The sequence below is a fragment of the Palaemon carinicauda genome, chromosome 39 (genome assembly GCF_036898095.1).
Source record: "Palaemon carinicauda isolate YSFRI2023 chromosome 39, ASM3689809v2, whole genome shotgun sequence".
Lineage (NCBI taxonomy): Eukaryota > Metazoa > Arthropoda > Malacostraca > Decapoda > Palaemonidae > Palaemon > Palaemon carinicauda.
The window spans coordinates 14,878,144-14,893,695 of record NC_090763.1 but is presented as its reverse complement, the minus strand read 5'-3'; the positions used below and the strand labels follow the sequence as shown (position 1 = coordinate 14,893,695).

Sequence of the window (15,552 nt, the reverse complement as noted above, 5' to 3'; positions counted from 1 at the left end):
CCTTACGGAGCCTCGCGATCCTCTTAGGATGCTGAGCGACCCCTAGGAGCTGAAGTATCAAGGGTTGCAACCCATACTACAGGACCTCATCAAAACCTCTAATCTAGGCGCTTTTCAAGAAAAGAATTTGACCACCCGCCAAATCAACCAGGATGCGAAAGGCTTCTTAGCCTTCCGGACAACCCAAAAACAACAATAAAAACATTTCAAGAGAAAGATTAAAAAGGTTATGGAATTAGGGGAATGTAGTGGTTGAGCCCTCACCCACTACTGCACTCGCTGCTACGAATGGTCCCAGGGTGTAGCAGTTCTCGTAAAGAGACTGGACATCTTTAAGATAAAAAGACGCGAACACTGACTTGCTTCTCCAATAGGTTGCGTCCATTATACTTTGCAGAGATCTATTTTGTTTAAAGGCCACTGAAGTTGCGACAGCTCTAACTTCATGTGTCCTTACCTTCAGCAAAGCTTGGTCTTCCTCACTCAGATGGGAATGAGCTTCTCGTATTAACAGTCTGATAAAATAGGATAAGGCATTCTTTGACATAGGCAAAGATGGTTTCTTAACAGAACACCATAAAGCTTCTGACTGTCCTTGTAAAGGTTTAGTTCGTCTTAAATAGAACTTAAGAGCTCTAACAGGGCATAAGACTCTTTCTAGTTCATTTCCAACCATATTTGATAGGCTTGGAATATCGAACGATTTCGGCCAAGGACGAGAAGGTAGCTCGTTTTTGGCTAGAAAACCAAGCTGTAAAGAACATGTAGCCGTTTCAGATGAAAATCCGATGTTCCTGCTGAAGGCGTGAATCTCACTGACTCTTTTAGCTGTGGCTAAGCAAACCAGGAAAAGAGTCTTTAAAGTGAGAGCTTTAAAGGAGGCTGATTGTAGTGGCTCGAACCTTTCTGACATAAGGAATCTTAGTACCACGTCTAAATTCCAACCAGGTGTAGCCAAACGACGCTCCTTCGTGGTCTCAAAAGACTTAAGGAGGTCCTGTAGATCTTTGTTGTTGGAAAGATCTAAGCCTCTGTGACGGAAGACTGATGCCAACATGCTTCTGTAACCCTTGATAGTTGGAGCTGAAAGAGATCTTTCTTTCCTCAGGTATAAAAGGAAGTCAGCTATTTGAGTTACAGAGGTACTGGTCGAGGATACTGATACTGACTTGCACCAGTTTCGGAAGACTTCCCACTTCGACTGGTAGACTCTAAGAGTGGATGTCCTCCTTGCTCTAGCAATCGCCCTGGCTGCCTCCTTCGAAAAGCCTCTAGCTCTCGAGAGTCTTTCGATAGTCTGAAGGCAGTCAGACGAAGAGCGTGGAGGCCTTGGTGTACCTTCTTTACGTGTGGCTGACGTAGAAGGTCCACCCTTAGAGGAAGAGTTCTGGGAACGTCCACTAGCCATTGAAGTACCTCGGTGAACCATTCTCTCGCGGGCCAGAGGGGAGCAACTAACGTCAACCTTGTCCCTTCGTGAGAGGCGAACTTCTGCAGTACCTTGTTGACAATCTTGAACGGGGGGAATGCATATAGGTCTAGATGTGACCAATCCAGTAGAAAGGCATCTATATGAACTGCTGCTGGGTCCGGGATTGGTGAGCAATATATTGGGAGCCTCTTGGTCATCGAGGTTGCGAAGAGATCTATGGTAGGCTGGCCCCATGTGGCCCACAGTCTCTTGCACACATCCTTGTGTAGGGTCCATTCTGTTGGAATGATTTGTCCCTTCCGACTGAGGCAATCTGCCATGACATTCAAGTTGCCTTGGATGAACCTCGTTACTAGAGAAAGGTTTAGATCTTTTGACCAGGTGAGGAGGTCCCTTGCGATCTCGTACAACGTCATAGAGTGGGTCCCTCCTTGCTTGGAGATATACGCCAAAGCCGTGGTGTTGTCCGAGTTCACCTCCACCACTTTGCCTTGAAGGAGGGACTTGAAGCTTTTCAAGGCCAGATGAACTGCCAGTAGCTCCTTGCAGTTGATATGCAACGTTCTTTGACTCGAGTTCCAAGTTCCCGAGCATTCCCGACCGTCTAATGTCGCGCCCCAGCCCGTGTCCGATGCGTCAGAGAAGAGAACGTGGTTGGGAGTCTGAACAGCCAGGGGCAGACCCTCTCTGAGGCTGATACTGTCCTTCCACCAAGTCAGGGAAGACTTCATCTTCTCGGAAATGGGGATCGAGACCGCTTCTAGCGTCTTGTCCTTTTTCCAGTAAACAGCTAGGTGATATTGAAGGGGACGGAGGTGTAGTCTTCCTAACGAAACGAACTGTTCCAGGGATGATAGTGTCCCTATCAGACTCATCCACTGCCTGACTGAATATCGTTCCTTCTTCAGCATGTTCTGGATGCATACCTGGGCTTGACTTGTTCTGGGGGCCGACGGAAAAGCCCGAAAAGCTTGACTGTGAATCTCCATCCCTAAATACACAATAGTTTGGGATGGGACCAGTTGAGACTTTTCCATATTGACCAGGAGACCCAATTCCTTGGTCAGATCTAGAGTCCACTTTAGATCCTTCAGACAGCGACGACTGGAAGAAGCTCTTAGAAGCCAGTCGTCCAAATAGAGGGAGGCTCTGATGTCCGCTAAATGAAGGAATTTGGCTATATTCCTCATCAGCCTCGTAAACACAAGAGGAGCTGTGCTTAGGCCAAAGCACAGGGCTTGAAACTGGTAGACAACCTTTTCGTAAACGAATCTCAGAAAAGGTTGGGAGTCTGGGTGGATGGGGACGTGAAAGTATGCGTCCCTTAGGTCTAAAGAGACCATCCAGTCTTCCTTTCTGACCGCTGCTAGAACGGACTTTGTGGTCTCCATGGCGAACGTCTGCTTTGTGACAAAGACATTCAGCGCACTGACGTCTAGCACCGGCCTCCACCCTCCTGTCTTCTTTACCACTAAGAAGAGACGGTTGTAGAAGCCCGGGGATTGATGGTCCAGGACTTTGACTACCGCTCCCTTTTCTAGCAAGAGAGACACCTCCTGCTTCAATGCTCGTCTCTTGTCTTCCTCTCTGTACCTGGGAGAGAGATCGATGGGAGACGTTGCTAGAGGGGGTTATCGTACAAACGGGATCTTGTACCCCTCTCTGAGCAACTTCACAGATTGTGCATCTGCGCCTCTCTTCTCCCAGGTCTGCCAGAAGTTCTTGAGTCTGGCTCCCACTGCTGTCTGAAGAAGGTGGCAGTCAGACTCTGCCTTTAAAGGACTTGGTACCTTTCTTCTTCTCACGTCTCCCTTCGGCACGAGCACCTCCTCTGCTGGAGGCTCTGCCACGAAAGGGCGGAATGAATCTGGACGCTGGAGTGTCCATCCTGGGTCTTGACAAGGTAAGCAAAGGGGTGGCTTTGCGGGCAGAGGACGCAACCAGGTCATGGGTGTCCTTCTGAATCAAAGAAGCAGCAATCTCCTTAATCAAGTCCTCTGGAAAAAGGCACTTTGAGAGAGGAGCAAACAGAAGTTCTGATCTTTGACACGGTGTCACTCCAGCTGACAGGAAAGAGCAAAGGTTCTCACGTTTCTTGAGGACCCCGGATACGAACGAAGCCGCAAGCTCACTAGATCCGTCACGTATGGCCTTGTCCATGCAGGACATTATGAGCAAGGAAGATTCCTTGTCAGAAGGGGAGATCTTCCTGCTCAAAGCTCCCAGACACCAGTCCAAAAAGTTAAAGACCTCGAAGGCTCTAAATACTCCTTTCAACAGATGGTCTAGGTCCGAAGGAGACCAGCATATCTTAGAGCGTCTCATGGCTAGCCTGCGGGGAGAGTCTACCAGACTTGAGAAGTCGCCCTGGGCAGAGGCAGGAACTCCCAAGCCGAGAACTTCTCCCGTGGCATACCAGACGCTCGATCTGGAAGAGAGTTTCGCAGGGGGAAACGTAAAGGCTGTCTTCCCTAGGCTCTTTTTGGACTGCATCCAATCTCCTAAAACTCGTAAAGCTCTCTTGGACGAGCGGGCGAGGACGAGTTTCGTAAAGGCAGGCGAGGATGACTGCGTACCTAAAGCAAACTCTGACGGAGGAGAGCGTGGAGCCACAGACACAAACTGGTACGGATACATCTCTTTGAACAGAGCAAGAACTTTTCTAAAGTCCAAAGAGGGTTGCGTGGTCTTGGGTTCGTCAAGGTCCGAATGTGGTTCATCAACGTGTGCCGCATCGTCATCATCAGAGAGTCCATCATCCGAGAATTGAGGAGGAAGCGGCAAAGGAGTAGGAATCGGCTGGTCAGCTGAGTCCGGTAGCACGGGTGCACGCGTGACTGAACCGGACGCAACGTCATGGAACTGTTGCCCAGTCTGTGAACTGGAAACAACCATAGCAGCGCGGGGACGCATAGCGTCTACTCCAGACTGTCTAGTCTGATGTGGGCGAGCAGAGCAACCACACTGGGTTGCGGAGGTTGACGCACAGCGTCAAAACAAAACAACTTAGACTGTTGTTGTACCTCGCGAACGTCAACGGAAGGTTCCGTGCGTCGCTGAATGTCAACATGCGGCTGGCAGGGTACACTGGAACGCATGGGTGGCGGGACTCTCTCAGCTGGAGTGCGGAAGAAGGTCGCCTCAGCGTCCACAGGACGCACAACCGTGGTTGGTTGTAGGCAAGAGGTTGGTTGAGCATCAACCTTCTCCGCACGAAAGTCCTGCATCAGTGACGTTAACTGATACTGCATGGTCTGCAGCAAAGACCACTTAGGGTCTACAGGAGCAGGTGCGGCGACAGACGGTGTGACTGCCTGAGGCGGTACCGCTTTGCCTCTCTTAGGAGGTGAGCAGTCGTCGGAAGACTGCAGCGAGTCCGAACTTACCCAGTGGCTACAACTGGGCCGTTGGACTTGCGCGGAAGGGACCGACTTGCGCTTAAGAGGCCGCGAGACCTTGGTCCATGGTTTCTTACGAGAAACCTCTTCCGCAGACGAGGAATAAATGGGCTCTCTCGTCTCTGTGTGGGTGGGGCGATCTTGGGTAGATACGCCCGAAACCACGGAGGGAACGTCTGTTCGCTGATTAAAGCCTCTCGAACCCTTTGGTCGTACGACATTGCTTCTCCCCTGGACTTGGGAGCTTGCAAGAGGTCCCGGACTGGGAGGACGACAGGCACGAACAGACGAACCCTCAAGCGCAACACTATCCACAACACTATCACTCACTTTATCACTACCCACTGCACTCTTACACTTCAGCTCCTTGACGTCCGCCATGAGCTGGTTACGGTCACTAGCCAAGGACTCGACTCTCTCACCCAGAGCTTGGATGGCACGCATCATATCTGCCATCGAAGGTTCTTGAGTGCCAGAAGGGGGATTAGGAGCAACCACTACAGGGGAAGGAATAGGTTGTGGGGCATGAGGAGAGGAAAATTCAACGGAGCGAGATGAACTTCTCCTGACTCTATCTCTCTCTAGCCTACGTGTATATTTCTGGAATTCGATAAAATCGAATTCCGAAAGCCCAACGCATTCCTCACATCGATCTTCCAATTGACAGGTTTTATCCCGACAATTGGAACAAACGGTGTGAGGATCGATAGAGGCCTTCGGAAGACGCCTTGAACAGTCCCTAGCATTACACTTCCTGAATTTAGGGACTTGAGAAAGGTCAGCCATTTTGAATTGGTCAAAGGGGAATTCAAAAACTATCCAAAGTCATCAACAAATAATCCGATATCAACAAAAGAATGCAACGATTTATTGAAGATAAAGCCTGCAAAGCGAAAGCTCAAAACTAGAAACGTGTACTTCACCAAAAAGTTGTGAAAACCAATCCAGTTAGCAACAGCGAATTGGTAGGTCTTGCCGGTGGCACGACAGAGAGAAAATTGAGTTCTTTGTTTACATTGAGTACTGAGTACCTGCACGACAGATGGCGTTGTTGAAGTACACCCCCTACCTGCATAGCGATCGCTGGCGGATTTTTAACGTAGAGTTTTCTGTCGAGCAGCAGAGCTGCAGCTTATATAATCACCGGCTAAGTTAAATATTGAAAACTCAAAAATAATGATAGAACACAAGGGACATTTGAATATTTAAAACACAAGAGACACAAGCACTAAGAACTATAAGGGTAGGGTGAAGGCAATATCTGATCACAGAGAGAGGATGTGGGCACGTCTTACCCACTTCACGACCAGGAGTGTTGTGAGGGAGCACTTTGAACAAGCAATATGCGTCATGCACAGCAGTTGCCTAGCAACAAACCATGATGCAATTAAACCAATTTTCTCTGAATTGTCTGGTTGGAGAGGAAACCAAACTAGGAATAACCCATATAAATGACTCACAAGTTTGTATCCACGTAGGAATAAATCTCACTTTATCCTCACATTGTGGACCCTTGCAAGTGAAGGGCATGTGGATTTTAAACAAAGCCTATTCACACTGCAGTTGGTACACATATGAATTTTAAAACTTGAGGAAGATATACCTTTAATTATTGTTACTAATAAAAAAGAAACAATCCAACTAAAAATATATCAATAGTTGGACCTGGAGAGGTGCAACTCATGCTAACTACAACTGAAAAAGAAACACTCTTAGAGAGAAGGCACTAGCAGGTTCTATTTCCATCTCAATAAATGATTATCAAACAATGGTGAGGAACCTGGAAGGAAAAAGTCTCTTGCCTAAGTGCTGAGGATATTAGCATTGTGACTCATAGGTATGACTCATTAAAACAATAACCATAAGACAAAAGTAGACAAGAAAATGTATGAATAAACCTAAACCTACGGCAAATCAACAAAGAAAAAACAATAAGTATTATTATACAGAAATCTCGTAACTTTTACTCTAACCACAGAAGTGAAATACTTGACCTTTTTCTCTACATAAAATAAAATCTCTTTCTGTACAGGTTAAGAGTTGACAAATAAATAAAATGTTGAAATTTCAATCAAATTAATAATTATATACTACCTGAGAGTGGGTGGTCTTTTTCATAAGCTAGGGAAAGGCAATTTGAATCCATTTTCTTCAATGATTCTTCAAGGTAATCTGGTACTTGATGACAGTATCCTAGTCCCTGGTTGTGACTACTACTTATTTCACTTCCTCTATTTGTATTTAACGTGACGTCAGTACTGTGCATGCCTAATCCATTCACAGATCTATGAGGCACTGGCTCTGGGACAACTTGCAAATCTCTATTAACAATACCAGAAGTTATTATTAATTCAGGATCACTTGTTCTAAGCTTAATATTCATGTCTGGTTTCTTAATTTTCCTAAAATCATCGCCAGCATGTTTTTCATATTTTTTCAAATAATCTAATGGGTTAACTATAACACTTTTCATACTCTTAGATGAACAAGCAGATATATCAAGTTCTTGTAGGCTTCTATCAGTGCCTCGCACTTTACACCCACTGACTTCAATAAAATCTCCCTTTTCAATACTTTTTCTATTTTCATTCTTATAACTTTTTAGTTCTTTACTCTCAAGGTTTCTACAAGTTATGTCTCTCCCTTTACTTATTGAGACTTTTTCTTTATTGAAACTGCTAGCCGTAGGAGACACATTGATAGAAGCTAAAGTTCTCTTTTTCTCGAGTTTCTCCTCATATCGAAGCAGAAGAGCCCTTGGATTAATAATAGTGGAACCAGGACAAGATAAAGATGAAACTGTTGGACTAATAACCAGCACACGAGCACTTCTTCTCTTCCTTCCTTTGATTAAATCACATTTTGAACTATCAAATGACTGAGTAATTCCATGCGCATTTTTTCCTCGAACACCAAAATTATTTCCCAAAACAATTGGAGCAATGTCTTGTGATAAAGGAGTTTTCAGAGCCACAGGTTGGCTACTACTGAAATGCTTCTCGGACCACTCTGTAAATAAATAGAAAATTTCAAGACATTCAATTAGCATCTTAATGATATCCAAGATGTGAATTTTCAAGTGACTATATCACTTCAGTGGTGTTGTAAAGTGACAAAAGCACTGTATCAATAAAATGTTACATAAAAACAACTAAATGATGATACAGTAATATTTCATTTATGACTCAATGCATAAAATTCATTTAGAATATTCAGTATTTGAAAAAATGTGACAAAGTACAGTCAGGCTTTATGCCTAACTATTGACATGTTCTAAGAGAGTTATAATTCATAAGTAATTATTCCTAACATTGACATAAATCATGGGCCTTCAAATGTAAAGTGATATTTAAAAATGGAATTTTGATAGCAAAATTTATTTTTATACTCTAGTTCTCTTTCAGAGCTCAGGTATATCAACGAACCAAGTTATAAGCAAGAATGACTTCTTCACATACAACTAAGCAGTCTGTGTTTTATGCACAACTGAATGAGATGAAACTATTAAAACAAATTGACAGAATATCATTACGGCTTCATAACAGCATAAGCCAGTTATTGAAAAAATATTTCCATGAATCTTTCATTTCAATAGACTAGTTATTCTTGTCTGCATCTTTTCCCACTTTTATGTGGGGTTGATGTTTCTGGCCAGCGTTCTCCATCTACCCCTGTCCCACACTTCATCATTGGTTAATCCCTTCGATCGAAGGTTTTGGCTAATTTTTCATGGCCAGATGCCTTTCCTGCCACCAACCCTCCCCATCTATCAAGTGGGAGATCCAACTCGACAACTTTTAAATAAAGCAATCAAAAACATTTTCCTAACCCCTGGTCGTAGTATCATAACTCCTATAAATCAGCTGCCAAAACACTCTAGCTACTGAGTAGAGAGTGATAGCAAGGGCAGTTAGAAATATTTTTAGTGTGTAAAATGTTATTTTTATTAATAAAATAAATTTTTGAATATACTTACCCAGTTATTATATAAGCTGCAGCTCTGCTGCCCGACAGAAAAACTCTACGGTCAAAATACGCCAGCGATCGCTATGCAGGAGGGGGTGTACATCAACAACGCCATCTGTCGAGCAGGTACTTAGTACTCCATGTAAACAAAGAACCAATTTTCTCCTCGGTCCACTGGGTCTCTATTGGGAAGGAAGGGAGGGTCCTTTAATATATAATCACCGGGTAAGTATATTCAAAAATTTATTTTATTAATAAAAATAACATTTTTCAATATTAAACTTAGCCGGTGATTATATAAGCTGATTCACACCCAGGGGGGTGGGTAGAGACCAGCAATAAATGTTTACATTATTATGAGCTAAGTATTTTGTATTTCATTTTAGCAGTTATTCAAAATAACAAACATAAAATAAATAAGTACCTGGTAAGGAAGTCGACTTGAACAATTACTCTGCCTTTTTAAGTACGTCTTCCTTACTGAGCCTCGCGATCCTCTTAGGATGCTGAGCGACTCCTAGGAGCTGAAGTATCAAGGGTTGCAACCCATACTAAAGGACCTCATCAAAAACTCTAATCTAGGCGCTTCTCAAGAAAAGAATTTGACCACCCGCCAAATCAACCAGGATGCGAAAGGCTTCTTAGCCTTCCGGACAACCCAAAAACAACAATAAAAACATTTCAAGAGAAAGATTAAAAAGGTTATGGAATTAGGGGAATGTAGTGGTTGAGCCCTCACCCACTACTGCACTCGCTGCTACGAATGGTCCCAGGGTGTAGCAGTTCTCGTAAAGAGACTGGACATCTTTAAGATAAAAAGACGCGAACACTGACTTGCTTCTCCAATAGGTTGCGTCCATTATACTCTGCAGAGATCTATTTTGTTTAAAGGCCACTGAAGTTGCGACAGCTCTAACTTCATGTGTCCTTACCTTCAGCAAAGCATGGTCTTCCTCATTCAGATGGGAATGAGCTTCTCGTATCAACAGTCTGATATAATAGGAAACTGCATTCTTTGACATAGGTAAAGAAGGTTTCTTAATAGCACACCATAAAGCTTCTGACTGTCCTCGTAAAGGTTTAGTTCGTCTTAAATAGAACTTAAGAGCTCTAACAGGGCATAAGACTCTTTCTAGTTCATTTCCAACCAAATTAGAAAGGCTTGGAATATCGAACGATTTCGGCCAAGGACGAGAAGGTAGTTCGTTTTTGGCTAGAAAACCAAGCTGTAAAGAACATGTAGCCGTTTCAGATGAAAATCCGATGTTCCTGCTGAAGGCGTGTATCTCACTGACTCTTTTAGCTGTTGCTAAGCAGACGAGGAAAAGAGTCTTTAAAGTGAGATCTTTAAAGGAGGCTGATTGTAGTGGCTCGAACCTTTCTGACATAAGGAATCTTAGTACCACGTCTAAATTCCAACCTGGTGTGGCCAAACGACGCTCCTTCGAGGTCTCAAAAGACTTAAGGAGGTCCTGTAGATCTTTGTTGTTAGAAAGATCTAAGCCTCTGTGACGGAAGACTGCTGCCAACATGCTTCTGTAACCTTTGATCGTGGGAGCTGAAAGAGATCTTTCCTTCCTCAGGTATAATAGGAAGTCAGCTATTTGGGTTACAGAGGTACTGGTTGAGGATACTGATACCGACTTGCACCAGCTTCGGAAGACTTCCCACTTCGACTGGTAGACTCTAAAAGTGGATGTCCTCCTTGCTCTAGCAATCGCCCTGGCTGCCTCCTTCGAAAAGCCTCTAGCTCTCGAGAGTCTTTCGATAGTCTGAAGGCAGTCAGACGAAGAGCGTGGAGGCTTGGGTGTACCTTCTTTACGTGTGGCTGACGTAGAAGGTCCACTCTTAGAGGAAGGGTTCTGGGAACGTCCACCAGCCATTGAAGTACCTCGGTGAACCATTCTCTCGCGGGCCAGAGGGGAGCAACTAACGTCAACCTTGTCCCTTCGTGAGAGGCGAACTTCTGCAGTACCTTGTTGACAATCTTGAACGGGGGGAATGCATAAAGGTCTAGATGGGACCAATCCAGTAGAAAAGCATCTATATGAACTGCTGCTGGGTCCGGGATTGGCGAGCAATAATTTGGGAGCCTCTTGGTCATCGAGGTTGCAAAGAGATCTATGGTAGGTTGGCCCCATGTGGCCCATAGTCTCATGCACACATTCTTGTGTAGGGTCCATTCTGTTGGGATGATTTGACCCTTCCGACTGAGGCAGTCCGCCATGACATTCATGTTGCCTTGAATGAACCTCGTTACTAGAGACAGGTTTAGATCTCTTGACCAGGTGAGGAGGTCCCTTGCGATCTCGTACAACGTCATAGAATGGGTCCCTCCTTGCTTGGAGATGTACGCCAAGGCCGTGGTGTTGTCTGAGTTGACCTCCACCACCTTGCCTAGAAGGAGGGACTTGAAGCTTTTCAAGGCCAGATGAACTGCCAGTAGCTCCTTGCAGTTGTTATGTAACGCTCTTTGATTCGAGTTCCAAGTTCCCGAGCATTCCCGACCGTATAATGTCGCACCCCAGCCCGTGTCCGATGCGTCCGAGAAGAGAACGTGGTTGGGGGTCTGAACAGCCAGGGGCAGACCCTCTCTGAGGTAGATGTTGTCCTTCCACCAAGTCAGTGATGACTTCATCTTCTCGGAAATGGGGATCGAGACCGCTTCTAGCGTCTTGTCCTTTCTCCAGTGAACAGCTAGGTGAAATTGAAGGGGACGGAGGTGCAGTCTCCCTAACGCAATGAACTCATCCACTGTCTGACTGAACATCGGTCCTTCTTTAGCATGTTCTGGATGCATACCTGGGCTTGACTTGTTCTGGGGGCCGACGGAAAAGCCCGAAAAGCTTGACTGTGAATCTCCATCCCTAAGTACACTATAGTTTGGGATGGGACCAGTTGGGACTTTTCCATATTGACCAGGAGACCCAATTCCTTGGTCAGATCTAGAGTCCACTCTAGATTCTCCAGACAGCGACGACTGGAAGAAGCTCTTAGAAGCCAGTCGTCCAAATAGAGGGAGGCTCTGATGTCCGCTAAATGCAGGAATTTGGCAATATTCCTCATCAGTTTCGTAAAGACAAGAGGCGCCGTGCTTAGGCCAAAGCACAGGGCTTGAAATTGGTAGACAACCTTCCCGTAAACGAACCTTAGAAAAGGTTGGGAATCTGGGTGGATGGGGACGTGAAAGTAAGCGTCCTTTAGGTCTAAAGAGACCATCCAGTCTTCCTTCCTGACCGCTGCTAGAACAGACTTCGTCGTCTCCATGGAGAACGTCTGCTTTGTGACAAAGACATTCAGAGCACTGACGTCTAGCACCGGTCTCCACCCTCCTGTCTTCTTTACCACTAAGAAGAGACGGTTGTAGAAGCCCGGGGATTGATGGTCCAGGACTTTGACTACCGCTCCCTTTTCTAGTAAGAGAGACACCTCTTGCTTCAAAGCTAGTCTCTTGTCCTCCTCTCTGTACCTGGGAGAGAGGTCGATGGGAGACGTTGCTAGAGGGGGCTTGCGCATAAACGGGATCTTGTACCCTTCTCTGAGCAACTTCACAGATTGTGCATCTGCGCCCCTGTTCTCCCAGGACTGCCAGTAGTTCTTGAGTCTGGCTCCCACTGCTGTCTGAAGAAGGTGGCAGTCAGACTCTGCCTTTAAAGGACTTGGTACCTTTCTTCTTAATCCCACGTCTCCCTTCGGCACGAGAACCTCCTCTGCTGGAGGCTCTGCCACGAAAGGGCGGAATAAATCTGGACGCTGGAGTGTCCATCCTGGGTCTAGACACGGTAGGCAAAGGGGTGGCTTTGCGGGCAGATGACGCAACCAGGTCATGCGTGTCTTTTTGAATCAAGGAGGCAGCAATCTCCTTGATCAACTCCTCTGGGAAAAGGCACTTTGAGAGAGGAGCAAACATAAGTTCCGATCTCTGACATTGTGTTACTCCAGCTGACAAGAAGGAGCAAAGGTTTTCCCGTTTCTTGAGGACCCCGGAAACGAACGAAGCCGCAAGCTCACTGGAACCGTCCCGTATGGCCTTGTCCATGCAGGACATAATGAGCATGGAAGATTCCTTGTCAGAAGGGGAGGTCTTCCTGCTCAACGCTCCCAAACACCAATCCAAAAAGTTAAAAACCTCGAAGGCTCTGAACACTCCTTTCATCAGATGGTCTAAGTCTGAAGGAGTCCAACAAATCTTGGAGCGTCTCATGGCTAGCCTGCGGGGAGAGTCTACAAGACTTGAGAAGTCGCCCTGGGCAGAGGCAGGAACTCCCAAGCCGAGAACTTCTCCCGTGGCATACCAGACGCTTGATCTGGAAGCGAGTTTCGCAGGGGGAAACAAGAATGCTGTCTTCCCAAGGTGCTTTTTGGACTGCATCCAATCTCCCAACACTCTTAAAGCTCTCTTGGACGAGCGGGCGAGGATGAGCTTCGTAAAGGCAGGCGCGGATGACTGCGTGCCTAAAGCGAACTCAGATGGAGGAGAGCGTGGGGCTGCAGAAACAAACTGATCAGGATACATCTCCTTGAACAGTGCAAGAACTTTCCTAAAGTCCAAGGAGGGAGGCGTGGTCTTGGGTTCGTCGATGTCCGTATGCGGGTCGTCAAAGTGTGCAGCGTCGTCATCATCAGAGAGTCCATCGTCTGAATACTGAGGAGGAAGCGGCAAAGGAGTAGGAATTGGCTGGTCAGCTGAGTCCGGCAGCACGGGTGCATGCGTGACTGCAATGGACGCAACGTCATGGAACTGTTGGCCAGTCTGTGAGCTGGCAACAACCATAGCAGCGCGGGGGCGCAAAGCGTCTACTCCTGACTGTCTAGTCTGCTGTGGGCGAGTAGCGGTAACCACACTGGGTTGCGGAGGTTGACGCACCGCGTCAAAACAAAACAACTTAGGTTGTTGTTGTAACTCGCGAACGTCAACGGAGGGTTCCGTGCGTCGCTGAACGTCAACATGCGGCTGGCAGGGTACACTGCGCATGGGTGGCGGGACTCTCACAGCTGGAGTGCGGGAGAAGGTAGCCTCAGCGTCCACTGGACGCACAACCGTGGTTGGTTGTAGGCTAACGGGTGGTGCAGCGTCAACCTTCTCCGCACGAAAGTCCTGCATTAATGACGTTAACTGCGTCTGCATGGTCTGCAGCAAAGACCACTTAGGGTCTACAGTAGCAGGTGCGGCAACAGACGGTGTTACTGCCTGTTGCGGTACCGCTTTGCCTCTCTTAGGAGGTGTGCAGTCATCGGAAGACTGCAGCGAGTCCGAACTGACCCAGTGGCTACAACTGGGCCGTTGGACTTGCGCGGAAGGGACCGACTTGCGTTTAAGAGGCCGTGAGACCTTGGTCCATTGTTTCTTCCGAGAAACATCTTCCGCAGACGAGGAATAAATGGGCTCTCTCGTCTTCTTGTGGGTGGGGCGATCTTGGTAAGATACGTCCGAAACCACGGAGGGAACGTCTGTCCGCTGATTAAAGGCTGTCGAACCCTTTGGTCGTACGACATTGCTTCTCCCCTGGGCTTGGGAGCTTGCAAGAGGTCCCGGACTGGGAGGACGACAGGCACGAACAGACGCACCCTCAAGCGCAACACTAACACTTTCCACAACACTACCACTCACTTTGTCACTACCCACTGCACTCTTACCCTTCAACTCCTTGACGTCTGCCATGAGTTGGTTACGGTCACTCGCCAATGACTCGACTCTCTCACCCAGAGCTTGGATGGCACGCATCATATCTGCCATCGAAGGTTGTTGAGTGCTAGAAGGGGGATCAGGAGCAACCACTACAGGGGAAGGAATAGGTTGTGGGGCATGAGGAGAGGAAATATCAACGGAGCGAGATGAACTTCTCCTGACTCTATCTCTCTCTAGCCTACGTGAATATTTCAGGAATTCGAGAAAATCGAATTCCGAAAGCCCAACGCATTCCTCACATCGATCTTCCAATTGACAGGTTTTATCCCGACAATTGGAACAAACGGTGTGCGGATCGATAGAGGCCTTCGGAAGACGCCTTGAACAGTCCCTAGCACTACACTTTCTGTATTTAGGGACTTGAGAAGGGTCAGCCATCTTGAATTAGTCAAAGGGGAATTCAAAATCTATCCAAGTTGTCAACAAATAATCCAAAAATCAATAAAAGAATGCAAGGATGTATTGAAGATAACCTCTGCAAAGCGAAAGCTAATAACTAGAAATGTGTACTTCACCAAAATCTGTGAAAACCAATCCAGTAAGCAACAGCGAATTTTAGTAGTTCTTGCCGGTGGCACGACAGAGAGAAAATTGGTTCTTTGTTTACATGGAGTACTAAGTACCTGCTCGACAGATGGCGCTGTTGATGTACACCCCCTCCTGCATAGCGATCGCTGGCGTATTTTGACCGTAGAGTTTTTCTGTCGGGCAGCAGAGCTGCAGCTTATATAATCACCGGCTAAGTTTAATATTGAAAAATATGGGTAATATGATTTTAGTATCAAGGTCTGTTTAAAGTACTCCATCCATCCATATACCAAGGCACTTCCCCCAATTTTGGGGGGTAGCCGACACCAACAATGAAACAAAACAAAAAGGGGACCTCTACTCTCTATGTTCCTTCAGCCTAATCAGGGACTCAACCGAGTTCAGCTGGTACTGCTAGGGTGCCACAGCCCAACCTCCCACATTTCCACCACAGATGAAGCTTCATAATGCTGACTCCCCTACTGCTGCTACCTCCGCGGTCATCTAAGGCACCGGAGGAAGCAGCAGGGCCTACTGGA

At 46.6% G+C, this 15,552-nt stretch overlaps 1 protein-coding gene across 3 annotated transcripts in view; it reads right to left on the bottom strand.

Moving 5' to 3' along the window:
- Window positions 1–15,552, bottom strand: part of LOC137631022 (uncharacterized) — a 133,249-nt gene that overhangs the window by 25,654 nt on the left and 92,043 nt on the right. For all 3 annotated transcript variants that reach the window (XM_068362576.1, XM_068362578.1, XM_068362577.1), the window contains one exon: window positions 6,925–7,839. In XM_068362576.1, the coding sequence (XP_068218677.1) occupies window positions 6,925–7,839 (915 nt within the window). The remainder of the gene's footprint in view (window positions 1–6,924; window positions 7,840–15,552) is intronic.